This window comes from Pezoporus occidentalis, unplaced genomic scaffold, assembly GCF_034315485.1.
Source record: "Pezoporus occidentalis ecotype Australia unplaced genomic scaffold, CSIRO_AGI_Poc_V1 ctg46, whole genome shotgun sequence".
Taxonomy (NCBI): domain Eukaryota; kingdom Metazoa; phylum Chordata; class Aves; order Psittaciformes; family Psittacidae; genus Pezoporus; species Pezoporus occidentalis.
The window spans coordinates 4,259,501-4,274,696 of NW_026915791.1; the positions used below are offsets into that span (position 1 = coordinate 4,259,501).

Consider the following 15,196-nt stretch of genomic DNA (forward strand, 5'->3'; position numbering starts at 1 on the left):
GTAACTCACTTCATTACTTTATTTCACTTTCCAATTTCAGAAATACCAGTTAAAACATTTCACTAAAATGCTAAACATAAGAAGCAACTGTCAATTAATGCTTAGAAGCAGATGATAGAAAAATAGGATCTGTCACAAAAATAGGGTCTGTCTCTCTTGTTACAGATGTAAAAGATCTATTTGCTACTGTTCTACCTGGATTATCTTGTCTGCATTAAGCACAGCAGCATTTAGGCTGCCAGTTCCTGGAGCGGAGGCTCACATGGTCTGCTAGAAGGGGCTGAAAAATAGAGGAACTCTGCAGCAGAACCTAAGGGTCTGGTGGGGAACAAACTGTGCCTGATAGTCAAAGCAGAGTACTCACAGTTTGCTCTCACGCTTGCTATTCCCAGAAATCTGCCCTGCAGAGGACAAACAGCAGCAGGTGGGAATGACTGACCAAGCACAGGGAGAACTCAGTAAGAAGAGTAGGGAACAATGTACAAATGGACTGTTACAATACCTTTAGTTGGTAAAAATGGTGACAATCCTTTGTTTCCTAAGAGTTCATCTACTGATGTTTCCAGAAAATACTTCCTTACCTTGTTAAAAGAATTTAGGTAAATTTTCCCTTTTATATCCCAAAAACTCAACAGATGCCATGTTCAGGTTTGACTCAAAGCAGAAATGGTTTTAAAATAAAATAGGTGACAAGTGTAGCAAATGGAAAGGGCAAACAACTTGAGCTGTGGAGCAATTGTAGCCTGCAAAAAGAGATGTCTGATATGGAAAGGGCTGTGGCAATAAGCAGGACATAGGGGATGTGGCACGTGGGATGCCTCCTAGTTTTGAAGAGAAGAAAGCATCAGGACACACTGGTTCTGTTTGCAGAGATGGTGTGAAAAGGAGGCAAGGGAACATTAGGGTGAATAGGCATGAGGTCGGATGGCTAAATGCAGAACTAATCCCATTAAAAATTTGCTTTATAAATACCAAGCTCAATTCTCAGCCAGATAATAAAAGCTGACCAAGAAATTACTAAAGTAAGTGCAAAGAAAGCCAAAATTTGGCAAGAGTTGGAAGATGTGGAGAAGAGCTCTCTATAAGCACAGTTGCTTCACTGGACTGTATGTAATCAAAGACATTAAATCATCCAAAAATGCCAATTCTTTCCTAAGAAAAGGCTTTTTTAAAGTAGTACTTGCAGAGAATGGGGAGCAATAACATGGAAAATGTTTCTGCCCGAGTCTAACTGCTACCTTAAGCCAGTATTGCACATACTCGTGCCTTTTCAAACTCCAAATGCCAGTTTCAAAGCCAGCTGTTGGAGAGAACTCCCTGCACTCCCACATCACTGTCTTTTACTATCATCCAACTGACTGGTACAACCTACTCAAACCTTACCTTCAGTGACTAAACTGTTTAACTAGCCTGTTGTTTACTTTCTTGCAGACTACCTAATTTTGCATTGTCATAAGGACTGGAAAGGGGAAGTGTCTGTAATAACAGTGGGTGGCTCCTTCTGTGCTTGTTTTCACAAGGCAGCTTGCAGGCAGAACTCTGCTGGTAAACCTCTGTATCTGGTATATCTACTGATGCTGCCTGTCAAACTGGCCCAGATCTGCTCAAACACTCCACTGAACAGTGGGATGTCTAAATATTTACATTAAACCCCATGCCAATGAGCCACAATCTCACCCCATCTATTTATGAATTTTTTGGTGCAAGTGAAGGCAGAACTCAGTCTTAATGCCTAACCGAAGCTAGCCTGGAGCAGACAGTAGTTAGCTTTTTTCCCCAAAGATACAATCCTAGTGCTGTAACTTTTGCTTGAATAGAAGAGCTATCCAAGTTTAAATCAGTGCTTTAAAGGAAAATTGTAGGAAATGTTAATTTGGGGGTGTTGGTGGGAAATATGCTCCTTGATTCGACTGGATTCAACTTCACATTTTAAGTCGTACTGACTTCCTCTCAACTTCTCAATGAATTCTCTGCAGAAGTTGTGTCCTCTTTCAGTTGATGCAAATCTTCCAGTCAGCAGCAACACTCAGGGCTAAATTTTCCAGTGTCAGCGCACAGGTCTTCGTATCATATGTGAAAACCACTTCTTTTTGTTTCCCATCTGAACAGGACAACAGAATTTACTACATGATTTAAGAAGAACCCTTCTGAAACACAGTTAGGCATGACCCCCTCCAGTTTTTAATTCAGCCTGTCCCTGTCACTGGTGAACTCCCTGCCACTGGTGAAAAGGATTGAGTAAAAAAGAAATACTATCTGCCCAGTATTCACATAAGAATGCAACAGACCTAGGAAAAAAGACTTTTTTTCTCACTGTTCAAACTATGGCACTATTAAGGATTTTTCTGGAAAAAAAATATAGTCCTTGTTTCAGCATAGATTTTCCTCCAAGTATCCTAAAAGTCCTCTCGAGATTGGCAACTGGGGGAATAAAGTCCACGTCCACATAATTCCTAAAGTGAAGGCACATGCTTGGAATGCATCCAGAAATAAGCTGTTTCTGTAGATGCTTGCCTATAGACAGGGGATCCCTCACACCTTCTAGAGATTCCCACATAGTCAGGAACTCCAGGCACTTTTGAATGAGCAAGAGAACAGAAAAGTAATTCTGGTTTTGCCTGCAGTTCCCTTTTCTAGACTAGGCAGGCTTACGCATCAGAGCATCCTTCATTTGAAATGCTATCTCTGCTCATATTCTGTGCAGGATAAATTTATCTGAACTTGTGAATTCTGAACCACTTTTACTGATGTATCTATTGCCTTACAAAGCAACTGTTCTTCAGTTCTGCATGTGTTATTAGTGGTGTGTAGCTGATGGCTCCTGTTACTAAATTCTGTCCTTGATATCAAAAATGTAGCAATCAGAACTAACCAAAAATGCTCCCCATGCTGTAACATGTCAGTTTTGCCACCTCTAGTAAATGGCAGCAGAGCAACAGTATTTGAAAATATTGTAGTAAAACAGAAGTCAGGTCATTACCTTTGGAACAGGCTGTCACAAAAGTGGGTTGCTGTCCAAATCCCAGAACTATGACCCGCTCAACCACACACGTAGTTTGGTATTGTCCACTTTCATCTCTGCAACTGGAAAATTATTTCATACATTATTTCAAACATTAGTTACCATAAATCAGTAGAAGTTCAACATCATATAATCAAAGTACTACTTCAGTCTCACTCTGAAAGTTCCCTTACTAGTTTCCTTTCTTCTATTTACTTTTCTCCTGGAACAAGTAAAACCTGTTTAGCATCTCTTTCCTTACAAGCAGATATGATATTTTTGGCTTTTAGGTTGTTTCACTCAACCTTTGTAGGTTATGTCCTCCTGTGCTTCCTTTCAAGTACTTTTCTTGCATATTTTACCATGCTAACACATATGGTGCATTTGTTGGTGACTTTTGGAGACTACGTGTAATGGTGTCTGTGGTTCCCAGACAGAGTATCTCAAGTTGGAAGAGACCAACGCTTCATGTGTTGCTGCCCTTAGACTTACGCAGAGCATGGTTTACCTCTGCAGTTTTATGACAGATTCTGCATGCGCTGGGACTTTACTAAGCAATTTATGAGACCGGTATATTTGTAAGAAGGTCTCATAGACTTGAAGAGGCATTTCCAATGACAGTGTGTTGGTGGCTTTTGTCCATAATTGCTGTTACCTGGAAGAAAGAATGTTCTTGTGGAAAGTGAATTTTCGATACAGGAACTGCTTCTTGTGGAGATACTGAAATGAATGCCCGTCATCTATGTAGAGCTCACCTATTGCACAAGCCTGTGAAACACACCAGATGGATTACAAATCAACAGCAGCTTCTAGTGCTGGGCAACAAGACTAAAACTGTTTCAGTATGTTATGCTTCATATTGAAGCATGTGTGTTTATTTTTCTTTAGCTACTTGTATTCCCATAAGGCTCAGGGAGTCCAGCTCTGAGAGTGCTTGAAGACTTGGACATCCTGGTTTTGTAAATTGAGGTGGGTGCCAGGTGTCACCTCATTTATTAGAAGAGACAGTTGTGGGAAGTTCTGTCTGTGTCTGAGGGGAAGTCTGTGGCCTGCTCATTCTCTGCTCCTTCCTCCAAGGGACTAGAGGAGGGGTGAGAAAGGTCAGAAATATGCCCTGCTTCTGCTATACTCAGATAGTCTCACTTTGAGGGAATGGTGGTGGGGAGGTGGGACGCCTCCAAGCAGAAGTGGAGGAGAACCATTTGTCATACAGAGGTATATATCACTGTGCTGATGAAACAGGCAGCAAGGACCTAAAAAGGTCACATGGAGTAAAAGAGAACTTTGTAAAAGGAACATCATCTCCAAGTACCTCTGTGTCCAGAGCCACGTGGAGTTTGTAAGAAGTATCTATCATCCATTCAGTAGATTTTCCAGCTGTGGTCTTCAGAGGTATCACAGTACCCCCCCGCTGGAATACAGGAATCTGCAAGAAACAAAGCCAGGGTAGAATGATTCTTATTCTCTGATCATAAAATTTTAGCTTGGAACAAGGGTAACTGAAGCTGGCTCTTATCAAGGCTCAGAAATGAACTTTTACCACAAGTACATAAAGAAAACTATTCAACTAACAATGGGAATAGTAGTAATCTTCCTGTATGTGTGCAAGTAAAATATCTTTGCTTGGAGAAGTCAACCTTGTATCATCTCAATTTTCTATACCACCAGGACACATAAGTGTTCCATCTAACAACAAAGGAGATGGGACTTTTCTTCTCAACAAAAGCTATTTTAGATTACATTCCTACAAGGAAACTGAAAAGGCTTTTCTGATTTTGAATGTTGACAAAACAAAAGCCTATATGTTTGTTTTGGGTTTTTTTCTGCTCAGTGAAAGTAGTATTTTAAAAATACAAACATACATTCTCCAGTGTTACTGGGATCTTCAGAGTGCCTGGATCTTCCATTTGTTTAAATTTCCTGAAATCATACCAAATCTAGGAAAAATGAAAAAAGAATGAGCATGACATACATGGCAAGATCTGTTCCCTCTACAGATGCAGTTACTCATCTGCTTAACCTTACTGTCACTATTCCTAACAACTAGAATAAGCATATGTATATTGAAGAGAAAATTAACAATAAAGTTGCTGATAACAGGTCACAAAAAAGAGCTACATCTGATATTTCCTATGCACCACATCTGCTAGCATGTTCAACTGCTTCAAGTGTGCCAGGCAGTCAATTCCAACAGAGATCTTGATAAAAATACTTGTCTTGGTTTAGAGGGCCTAGGCTGTTCTTCTTACACTGAGAAGAATTCTAAGCATTCTCTGGTGCATCAGTGGAGGCACAAGGCTCTGCACTGCTACCATCTTTCCTCTCATTCCTCCCTAGTGTCAGGCTTTCCCTTAGGAACTATTTTCCCAAATTCTTTCCCTTCCACCTCTCAGCTGCTGCAGCCAAACTGCTCTTTGTAGCAGTGGATCACAGTGCCATCCTGTGGATGATATCTCTATGTGTCAAAGTCTTTGCTGTGCATGTCCCAGGATACTGCGGTTTGTATTTCCTTGTTACAGTTTTCCTTGGTACACCTTTCCTCTGATTTCCTTATGACCTTTTTCCAAAGACCCCTTTTCTTGCACATAAAAGAGAAGTTTAACCCAAGGAAAAACATGTGAAAAAAGGGGAATTGACAGTTTATTGAAGCTGTTTTTTGATGTTCCATGAGAAGTAGCAAGCCTTGAGGGGAGATTTAAATTATAGGAGACATAAGATTTGTGCACCAGCTCTTAGAAAAGCAAGAAAGTAAATTCACTATGAGCCAAGCATGCAAGGTATTGAGATGGAAGGTACTGAAATAGAAAGTACTGAGATGGAAATTGCATTGAGATGCAAGGTATTGAGATGCAAGGAAGGTGCAGAGTGATAAAGAATGCCCGTCTGGCACTTGGCACAGCAGCAGTGCTCAGGAGTTATCTGATGGGGAGCTGGAAGGTTACTATACCCGTATTCATCCTCACCTCCTGTGATCCTGGAAGCAGAACACTCACTGCTTTGGCCTCTTTCTCTGTGACTGGATGCACCAACAAAGCATTTCCTGGAGCAAAACATAAACATGCTGTGATTCTCAAGGCTGCATCTCATCAGAGCAGAAGCTGGGGGCCCTGTGGTTGTCAGCCTCCCATAGCCATTTTAGGATCTTACTTGGGCACACCATATGCTTAGGTTCCCTTTCTACTGGAAAAAAAGTCCTGTAGTGAGCTGATGGCTGCTTGGGTCTTGCTCTGTCATGGCACTACGATGGAGCTGCACTGTATGCCTCCAGTTTGGGGCACTTCTGAGTCCCTCATAGTCTGAGAGATGGCTGCCTGTTTGCTCTTTGGTTGAACAAAAAAAATACACTTTTTTAACCAAAAGAGCAGAACACAGGAATGTCTTTGTAAAAAGCCAAAAATAATTCTGTCTAAGCTTACAGAGCTGGGGATGGTGGTTCTCTACTCCTTAACAAAATACATTAATAGACTGTACAGTTTGATGAACTTCTTCCCTCCTTGCCCACTGGCAATGCAAGTTGAACTCCCAGAGTCCTCTGAAATGCTCTGCTTCACCACACTTAGCTTTGCTGCCTACCTTGGTCAGACTTTTGCTTAAGAAGTGAATGTCCCTTAATTTGAAAGCCATTAGAAGGCACTCTTTAGCCCAGAGGTAACAAAGGAAATTGAAATGCACCATTTTCTGAGAGAAAACTGACTTCAGCAGCCAGCCATATCAGAGTAAAAACCAACCAGCTCTGGGTGGTAGTTGTTTACTACTACTGTCATTTCTGAAGCAGACTGTGGTATAGCTGCTAAAGGGGACTTCCATGTTTTAGGTCAAAAACGACCGTGTTTTTTTAAAGTCACTAGTGACACTGAACTCAGGTTTTGGATCTCATATTTTTCTCACTATTTTCAAAGTGCTGTTAAAACTAGGTCCCTTAAAGAGGTCTCAACTTCTATATTCAGTTACAATATAAAAGCACTGGGTGAAGTTTTCAAGTCTTCTTTTCATCCTGCCACACTCACTCTGCTCAAAACTTAACTCAGATTCCAGAGAATGAGAAGACACCTGCTTACCCAGCATGTACTCATTTTCCACACCAAAAGTTTCTGTGTTCCCTGGAAACTCTACCCAAAGGGGCCTGTAGAAAGAAAGATAGTGGGATTCAGTTAGTTTCTTCTCTCCTGCCAGACTGTTCAAGGCCTTCTGGCATTTTCAGGCTCCATTTTCTCCCTCTCTTTACAAGGTGCAACTATCAAGAACTGAAGATAGGGCAAGATCCTCTTTGGTGCCTTAAAGTATCCCTTTTGGGTCCCTAATGAGAGTTCCCAGTACAACATGGGTTAAGACACTCCAATGTACCTATGGTTTGGTTTCCTGTAGCCTCACTTCCTTCCTTCCTACCTTCTTCGTTCCAAACTTGCACTGCACATACCTTCCCTTCTAGCAAAGGAGAGACTAATGAGCCTTTCTGTCAGTGTATCAGCAAAGCTGACACCTGATGAGCTAGTCTCCGCAGCCCTTCCTCTTCTCAGCAACTCACTGCTGCTTTGATAGCATGTTTCCTCTTGGTCACAACTGAACAACCTGCACCAGAAGTTTGTTTTCAGTCTTTCTCAATAAAAGGTAGCGTAATAACCATCTGCTTACAGAACAGGAGTTGTATATTTAAAGTCTGAGAGATTTAACAATAACAGCTCATTCAGAGACAGGGTCTGGGTTTCTTTACACAAAAAGCCTGGCTTACTTGCTCAGTCATAAGCATCCACATGTTCACTGCAGCTCTGCTGTTCATGTGCTTGCTAATGTGACACATTTTCCATTCTGCTTGTCTCAGTGCTTCCTCTCTAATTCTGTACCTACTGCAGCAAATTTAACATAACTGAAGCTTTATTTAACTTTGTGGGCAGTGCAGATATCATCATATGCTTAATTTCAAGACAGAAACCCACTGTCTTATGTCAGTACATACAGCAGGGGCATCTATGCCTATATAATATGCAGACAGATGCTCACATTATGCCTGTAATGCAAATCATCTTCAAAACTCCAACCACTCAATCCTTATTAAAAGACCTTTATGATTTTAAAAATTAGGAGATGTATTGTATTTGCATAATGACACATAAAGGTAAACGAGTGCAAAAAGACAGTTCTAGGGCAACCTCAAAGACACAGTGACACAAAAGAGATAACTGAAGTTCATTTCTTGCTGAAAAGATTGTTGCATTCAGTTCCACTGAGGCACTACTTTCTTAGAGGTTAGAGAGCAGCAGAACAAAAACTTACTTTCTGATTTAATTTCTGTTCTAAATTATTAGATTCTCTACTAAAAGAAAAATTCTAAGAAATACTGCAAAGATAAACAATCAAATTATCAATATGGAATAAGCTTATGTAACAGCTGTAACAAATATTTTCATAAGGCGTAAAATGGTCTTTATGTTTTTAGGTCAGGAAGTTATGACTCCATTAAACACTTTTTAAAGTGGGGGTTGTAATACTGTATAATGTTCTGTATCATGTCAAGATGTTTGGAGTCCACAGTACTTTAAAATATGTTTAAAGACTGTACAGTGTTTACTGAAGTAATGTATTCCAAGCATCATTTGGAAAAAAACCCAAGCCACATCATTTCCCGAGAACCTACCAGAGCTTGCAGAATGCATGAAAATAGAATTTAGTAATTTTTATGTGTTTCTTCAGTAGTTAATTAAGTAAATACACAAGTAAGAGACAGTCATTTAACTTCCCTCCTCCAAGCAACTTCTCGAAGATAATCACTAAACCTCCTGACTTATGTTCTTACCTCATAACTGGTTCAGCCGCAGTGTGTGCCCGATAGAACAGTGTGTATAAGTATGGCAGAAGGACGTAGCGCTCTCTAATGGCTTCCCTGATGATCTGGGTGTTCTTCTCCCCAAAGAGCCACGGTTCTCGCCGTTTGCTCTCCATGTTAGAATGACCTCTGAAGAAGGGCTGGTAGGCTCCAGCCTGATACCAGCGAACAAGTAATTCTGGTTCTGGATCTCCAATAAACCCTCCCACATCAGCTAGATATTGCGCAGACAAATAGAAATACACAGTTTGGGAAATGATTCTATTAAATTTGAAGTTCTCCTCTAACAAACATTCCAAGTGTATAAATCCATGCATTTCACAGGCTGCTTTGCAGTTCTGCTGTTGGGCAGCTGCTTGTCCACATAAAAGTGAAAAATTGGCATAAGAAGTTATCCTTTAATGAAAATATCAAGAGAGCTTTTGGAGGCTGAGTGCCTTCCCCAGTGACAGAGGACTGTCACAGTGATGCTATGGAACACCACCTGAAGAATGCTGCTCCAGATGGAATGCAAACACTACATAAAAGGTAGTGGAGAAATGTTGGTGAGTGCCAGGTTATTGGCTTCCAAAACCAGACTGATCTGTAAAACTGCTTGAAAATGCACTGGCTTGTTGAACTTTCCACCATCCGTGTTGATGTCTGTCTTGGGATACAAGCTGGGTGGCACCAGTGATTTATGCATAGTGAGCAGCTCCAGCTAAATGCCTTACCTCCACAGAATGAAATCCCTGCCATGCTGATGGTGAGAAGCATTGGAATGGATATTTTTAAGTAACTCCAATCTGCTGTGTTGTCTCCAGTCCAAACTGCCCCTGGAAATATCCAATTTCAGGAAAGTTTGGTGTATGCAGTTAAGGAAAGAAGACAGGAATGGTCACGAACTGCTGGTTAACTGCTGTTGATTGCAACTTTTTTTTCTTTATACATGCATGCTCCTGGAATATGCACTAAAAGCAGGTAGTGGTTTGTCACAGGACACAGGTTGTTATTCTGCCTTTAACTTGTACATAATTTGAGAGCCTGTCCCGATTTTTTTGATTGCTTGAACTTTCATGAGCTCACCATGTCAGTATCTCTTAGACATTTTTTGTCCTCTCTAGACTTAACTACTGCACACCAAAATTCATAGAACAAAGCAGCATGGAAAGGGTCCAACTAATTCTTACTTACCATACTTCTGTGATCCAGCAAAGAAAGATCGTGTGAGGACAAATGGTCTCTCTTTCCCTGAAGACCGTTTGATGAGTCCTTCTGCAGTTGCCATTTGCTGAAAATTATGAATATAAAAGTCAGGAAGACAAAGTCTACAATTAGCATATTTGTTACCCTGCCTTGTTAGCCTTTCCAAGGTGGGAAAATTAAGAAGTCTGTACCCAGAAATTATACCTATTATTAAAGCAACACTTTCATATTAGAATGTACTTGAAAAAGAATAAATCTTGGGCAGTCACAGCCAGTGTAATTTACATTTTTATGGCAGAAAGGCACAGATGTTGTCACATTTTCCTGTGACCAATCACAGAGTTTACTTTAAATATAGCAGTATCCAATATGACTGAGTTTCAGTCCTTTGTGGAGGTTACAGAACACCTACCACTGTGTAAATTACCACATTAGACATACTCCATGAAAATAACTGCTGTTTTTTGTTTCCAGATACTCTACCTGGTAGAATCCATAGAGGTTGTGTACTTCGCGATGCTCCCAGTTGTTGTAGTGCACAGCATCTTTCTGCATGGTTAGTTCTGCCCCTTTGAAGACTGAAGGCTCATTCATGTCATTCCATACAAAGAGAATATTAGTGGATCCCTATGACACAGGGTTACAATTAGTTCATAAAAGAGTCATTGCTGTAACTTAGTATGTTTGTCTTTAGGGGATGTCAGACCAGTCTGGGTTATGAGTAGAAACAGCAGCAGCAAAGCAAGACATGGTATTTATATTCCTGTGGTCACATGAAAGCTGCCAGTCATTCATCTCATCTCTCTTGGTGGCCCTTCTGGTCAGGGTGGCAGCCTATAAGCCCGCTTGATTTCTGCAATTCTGAGAAAACTCAGTAGATGCTTGCTATTCCTGCCTTCTGGCGAGGGAAAAGAGGCAGCAAAAAGAGAAGTATTAAATAGCCATGAGGAAAAAATCAAAAGCCTGAAAAGAAAAACTGAAGAGGAAAAGTAGCAAGGGAAATGTCTACTGTGCATGTCCACTAAGGGAATAGTTTCAACAACCCTACTGCAAAGCAGAACTTCAGGGCAGGACAGGTAGAACTGGAGGTGTTCAGCAGTGTTCACCCAGACACTTTCAGCACTAGGCAGGAGTGCTGGAAGGAAGGTCAGGGTGAAGTGACCATGAGCTATGAAAGAGCACTCCCACATCACTCCTCCTGTGCTATCATGATAGCAAAAGCTGGAAATGCAGCACCTGTATTAGATTATGAGTTGCTAAAATGCCTGCAGTTTGTCCATCCTGCTGCTGCAACTAAGCTAGCAGGTTCACTGGAGGCATATGGGTTCCAACTTTCTTAGGGTAGGCAAGTCCATGGAGAAAATCCTTCTATGGTACTTCAGTGTATCAAGATATTTATATGATATATAGCTATATGGTAATAGAGCTACAAAAGCCATCAACTTGTTTAGCCAGCAGTTTATCTTCTCTCTTTCCCCCATTTTCAGGCGTCTTAGGATATGTAGATCATAGCAAATAAATACAAACCTTGTATGTTTTGAAGGCAAATTGATCTGCGTACCATTTTCGCACTTCAGGATTGGTGAAATCCAGGTAACAAGAGGAACCTGTGGACATGGGAGATCTCAATTATTTACCTGACTTTCAGAGCAAGCATGAATTGTCTTTGCACCTAAATACAGCAGCCCAAGGCTAGTATGCTTTCAGTAGGCAGCGATAATGTTGCTATTGTTTCTGAGACAAAAGCTCAAGAGCAAATTCCAGGCTGATTTGGAACTCAGTACAGCCCTTGCCATGTTCTGCAGACCAACACACAAATTCTGGAGGTCTGAAGCTCAGCACCATGTAAGGGTGACTGACAGCAGTTTGAAATATGTTCAGATATGAACAAGACAGCATCCCTGGTATTTTAACCTCAAACAGGAAAGTGTTGCTGAGAAGCTGAATAACTATATCCTCCCATGCTGCTAGAAGTTGTAATATGTCCTTGATTTTTCCCATATTCATTCCTTTGTCAGGACTGTGGGGTTTCTGACTGTAAAGAAGGACAACCTCCTTTGCCTCCCCACAATGAGATCTCCTCATGAAAATAACACCTCAAATCACTGTATTATGACTGAATCAAAATCTTCAGTATCAGGGTTCACTTAATTTCATCCAGACTGCTTGAGCTGTGCTCACTACAGCAGGCTGTGACTGAATTTCTGTTACCCAAAACAAGTGGGGAAGATAGACGGCTCCTCTGATTGACAAATGCAACTGTTTTAGTGCTAGGCACTAGGACTATCTGCAGATCCAACAGATATAATGAAGTTGTACAGCTGAGGCAATCAAAACACATGACAGTACCAAAGAAACCACAAAGTAGATGAAATTATGAACATTTATAAAAAATGAATGGAATGTATGAATTTAATTCCACTTCCATGGGTTCCAATTACATTACTCCTCAGTATTTTTCAAATAAACAGCTTGAAATGTTGAGACAGTGTTTTTTTACCTGGCCAACAGATGCCCTCAAAATCTTTCCCATTTCTGTCTTTCACAAAATATCCCTTGTCTTTCGCCTGTGAATACAGGGTATACATGGGATCAACTTTAATGTGGGGATCTACAATGACGACAAGCTGCCAGAATAAGAAAATAAAATGCATGATTAGCATCAACTGTACTGAACAAACCAGCAAGAGCTCACTTTTGATAAAAGGCAGATACTGATTTCATTTCAGATAAAGAAGGTAGCTGTATCACTAATTTTAGAAAGCATTTACCAGTTCTTGTATATTCTGTGCTAGACTTATGTACAATAGCTGAATTTACAATGAGGGCATGAACTCCTCTTGCCCTTCTGAAATAAGATCCCAAAATAAAATAGTTTGTATAGCATACAGCAGCATGATTTAAACATCAATCCATTGTATTTTGCAGTTACTTTCTGCTGCCATTAACTGCCTTGCTGTAAAGCTGGGACAGTACTCTAGCTCCAACTGAGGGACTATGAAGCTTGAATGCTATTTCAACAGTACCCTGTTCATTGATTTTGGGCAATCAATTCTACAGTTTTTAGATGTTAGCTGTCTACATTTTAATACCTCTATAATTCCAAGGAAAATATAATTCCAAGGAATAAACTTAAGCTGTAAAAGCAGAAATAAAGACTAACTAAGCTATCAGACTGCACATCAGGACTACACCAGAAGGAAAAATATTTAGTTTATGGTATCAACATAAAGGCCAAATCCCAGTTACTATAAGCAGAAAGTAAAAGTATTATCAATACAAAGAAAAGCTGAAGCAAGGGTAGCAGCTACCAATGGTGAAAGCTCACATTAAGTGGAAAAAATTTCTGCTGTGCCCATTAAGAACAGCAGTAGGCTGCTTCTGTAGATGGAGCTTCATTTAGGTCAGGACTTAGCCTGATGGTCAGGGTAGAGAATAAACTATGAAATAATAAAACAGCATGAGAAGCTGAATTAAACAAGACAAAAGAACTATTTTCTTTCTTCCTGCTATATTATTTACCTTGCGTTTTTTCTTCCTGAGATGTTCCTGCATCTTTCTGGGGTTCTGAAATTTCTTTTTGTCCCAAGTAAAATACCTCTTGCCATCTGTGTGCTCTATGTCCAGCCATATCACATCATAAGGAATGTCATGTTCATCAAAGCCAGCATCTACTGCCTTGACATCCTGCTCATCATCATAATTCCACCGGCACTGATGGTAGCCCAGAGAAAAAAGAGGGGGCAGGGCTTGAGTGCCTGGAAGAGTATGTGAATGAAGATAACACTGTTAACACCCTTCAGGATTTTAACTAGAGACTCTGAAAAAGTTAACATGATTAAAATGTATCTGTCTGGAGTTACAGGACACTGGCCTAGCTGAGTCTAGAGCACGTTCTCCATACCAAAGTGACCGAACCTGTGAAATAACAAACATGATGAACTCAAAAGCCAGAAAGAGCAGAGGGCTGTAATGATAATACAAGAGTGAGACAGAACTTGCTGTTCTAGGACACTGAAGTGTTACCCAACATAGTTCTATTCTTTTTTTTTCCATGCAAAAATGTTCTAGATTAGATTAACTGTCATTAATGCAAATAATTAAATAGATTTTAATCAGTAAGAATGTAACTCCTGTGACTGCTTGGACTTGAGTAGTGTAAACAGGCCTGCAGGTGCTCCAGTACAAGGAAAACCACGGGACTGTAATTGTTGGGATTTTTTTAAATTAGGAAACACGTAGGAATGTACACATACAGCAAAAGGGAGCTGGGAAACTCCCCCGAGCATGCACATCTGCTTAGCTAGATCCTCTTGCCATCTGGCTACCTTCCTACTTCTGTGCAGCTGAACCACGTTCCATAACGTCTGCGCAGCAGACAGTCGTTGCTAATAGACTAAGGAACTACCAGGGATGTTTCTGTGCTTTTAAATCTCTTTAGTTTGTAAAGAATTCTGCTTTCATAAAATGTTAGTCCTCTTGCCTCCATTGTTTAGTCTATTACTGTGCCTTTTGGTTCTTTCCTAGATCTGCATGCCATCTCTGCTCCCCTCCCTAATGGACACACTGGACAGTTACCTGTCTTCTTTGCTCTCCTGGATACACTACTTTTTAACTTCTGCCTTTCCTCATTATAAGCTGGCTGTCTTGATAGTGACTGGCAGTTCTAGCCCCCTGTGTCTCCTCTCTTCATCTAAAGGAACAGTTTCTGATAGCAGTGATTATGCTGACTTCTCCCTTAGGGCCAAGTTTGACCAGCTGCAAATGCTAGGGAAAACAAGGATGAAAGTCTGTCTTCACAAAGCACCAGCCTTTGCTCTACCAACCACAATTTGGGAACAATTTACCTCCTGCACACAATGGGCTAGGTGAATATTAACCCACTCTTGGGTACAGCATGTTCCTCAGAGAATCTCCCAGGTAAGCATGCCTTACGGACTCCAATTATGTGAGTACCTGTCAGTTGTGCAAACTGCTTGAAGATATCAAATGCAGTGGGTCCCATCAGAAGGAAAACATCAATGATCCCGCTTTCTGACATCCAGCGCACATCAGTTAGAGGCACTGCTCTCTGCTTAGCTGTCTCTGCAGCAGATCCAGACAGCCCATGCTTTGAAGGAAACCATGGTAAAAGTGAGTATCTTTGTATCAAAATTTTGTTCAATGAAGGAGTGAAGATGGAAACCCAC

At 40.7% G+C, this 15,196-nt stretch overlaps 1 protein-coding gene across 3 annotated transcripts in view; it reads right to left on the reverse strand.

The window, feature by feature from the left end:
- GANC (glucosidase alpha, neutral C) overlaps positions 1-15,196 on the reverse strand; it is a 25,285-nt gene continuing 10,089 nt past the window's right edge. Inside the window, exons 10-24 of one of the 3 annotated variants that reach the window (XM_062635694.1) lie at positions 14,964-15,117; positions 13,530-13,765; positions 12,508-12,574; positions 11,535-11,614; positions 10,491-10,634; positions 9,996-10,092; positions 9,536-9,637; positions 8,793-9,036; positions 7,060-7,124; positions 5,965-6,041; positions 4,864-4,938; positions 4,314-4,427; positions 3,657-3,769; positions 2,981-3,084; positions 1-2,101 (exon numbers count right to left, since the gene is read on the reverse strand). In XM_062635694.1, coding sequence (XP_062491678.1) covers positions 1,992-2,101; positions 2,981-3,084; positions 3,657-3,769; positions 4,314-4,427; positions 4,864-4,938; positions 5,965-6,041; positions 7,060-7,124; positions 8,793-9,036; positions 9,536-9,637; positions 9,996-10,092; positions 10,491-10,634; positions 11,535-11,614; positions 12,508-12,574; positions 13,530-13,765; positions 14,964-15,117 — 1,782 coding nt within the window. In that variant the 3' untranslated portion in view covers positions 1-1,991. Of the gene's footprint in view, positions 2,102-2,980; positions 3,085-3,656; positions 3,770-4,313; positions 4,428-4,863; positions 4,939-5,964; positions 6,042-7,059; positions 7,125-8,792; positions 9,037-9,535; positions 9,638-9,995; positions 10,093-10,490; positions 10,635-11,534; positions 11,615-12,507; positions 12,635-13,529; positions 13,766-14,963; positions 15,118-15,196 lie in introns of all 3 variants that reach the window. The other 2 variants (XM_062635693.1, XR_009967957.1) reach the window with 2 other exon arrangements.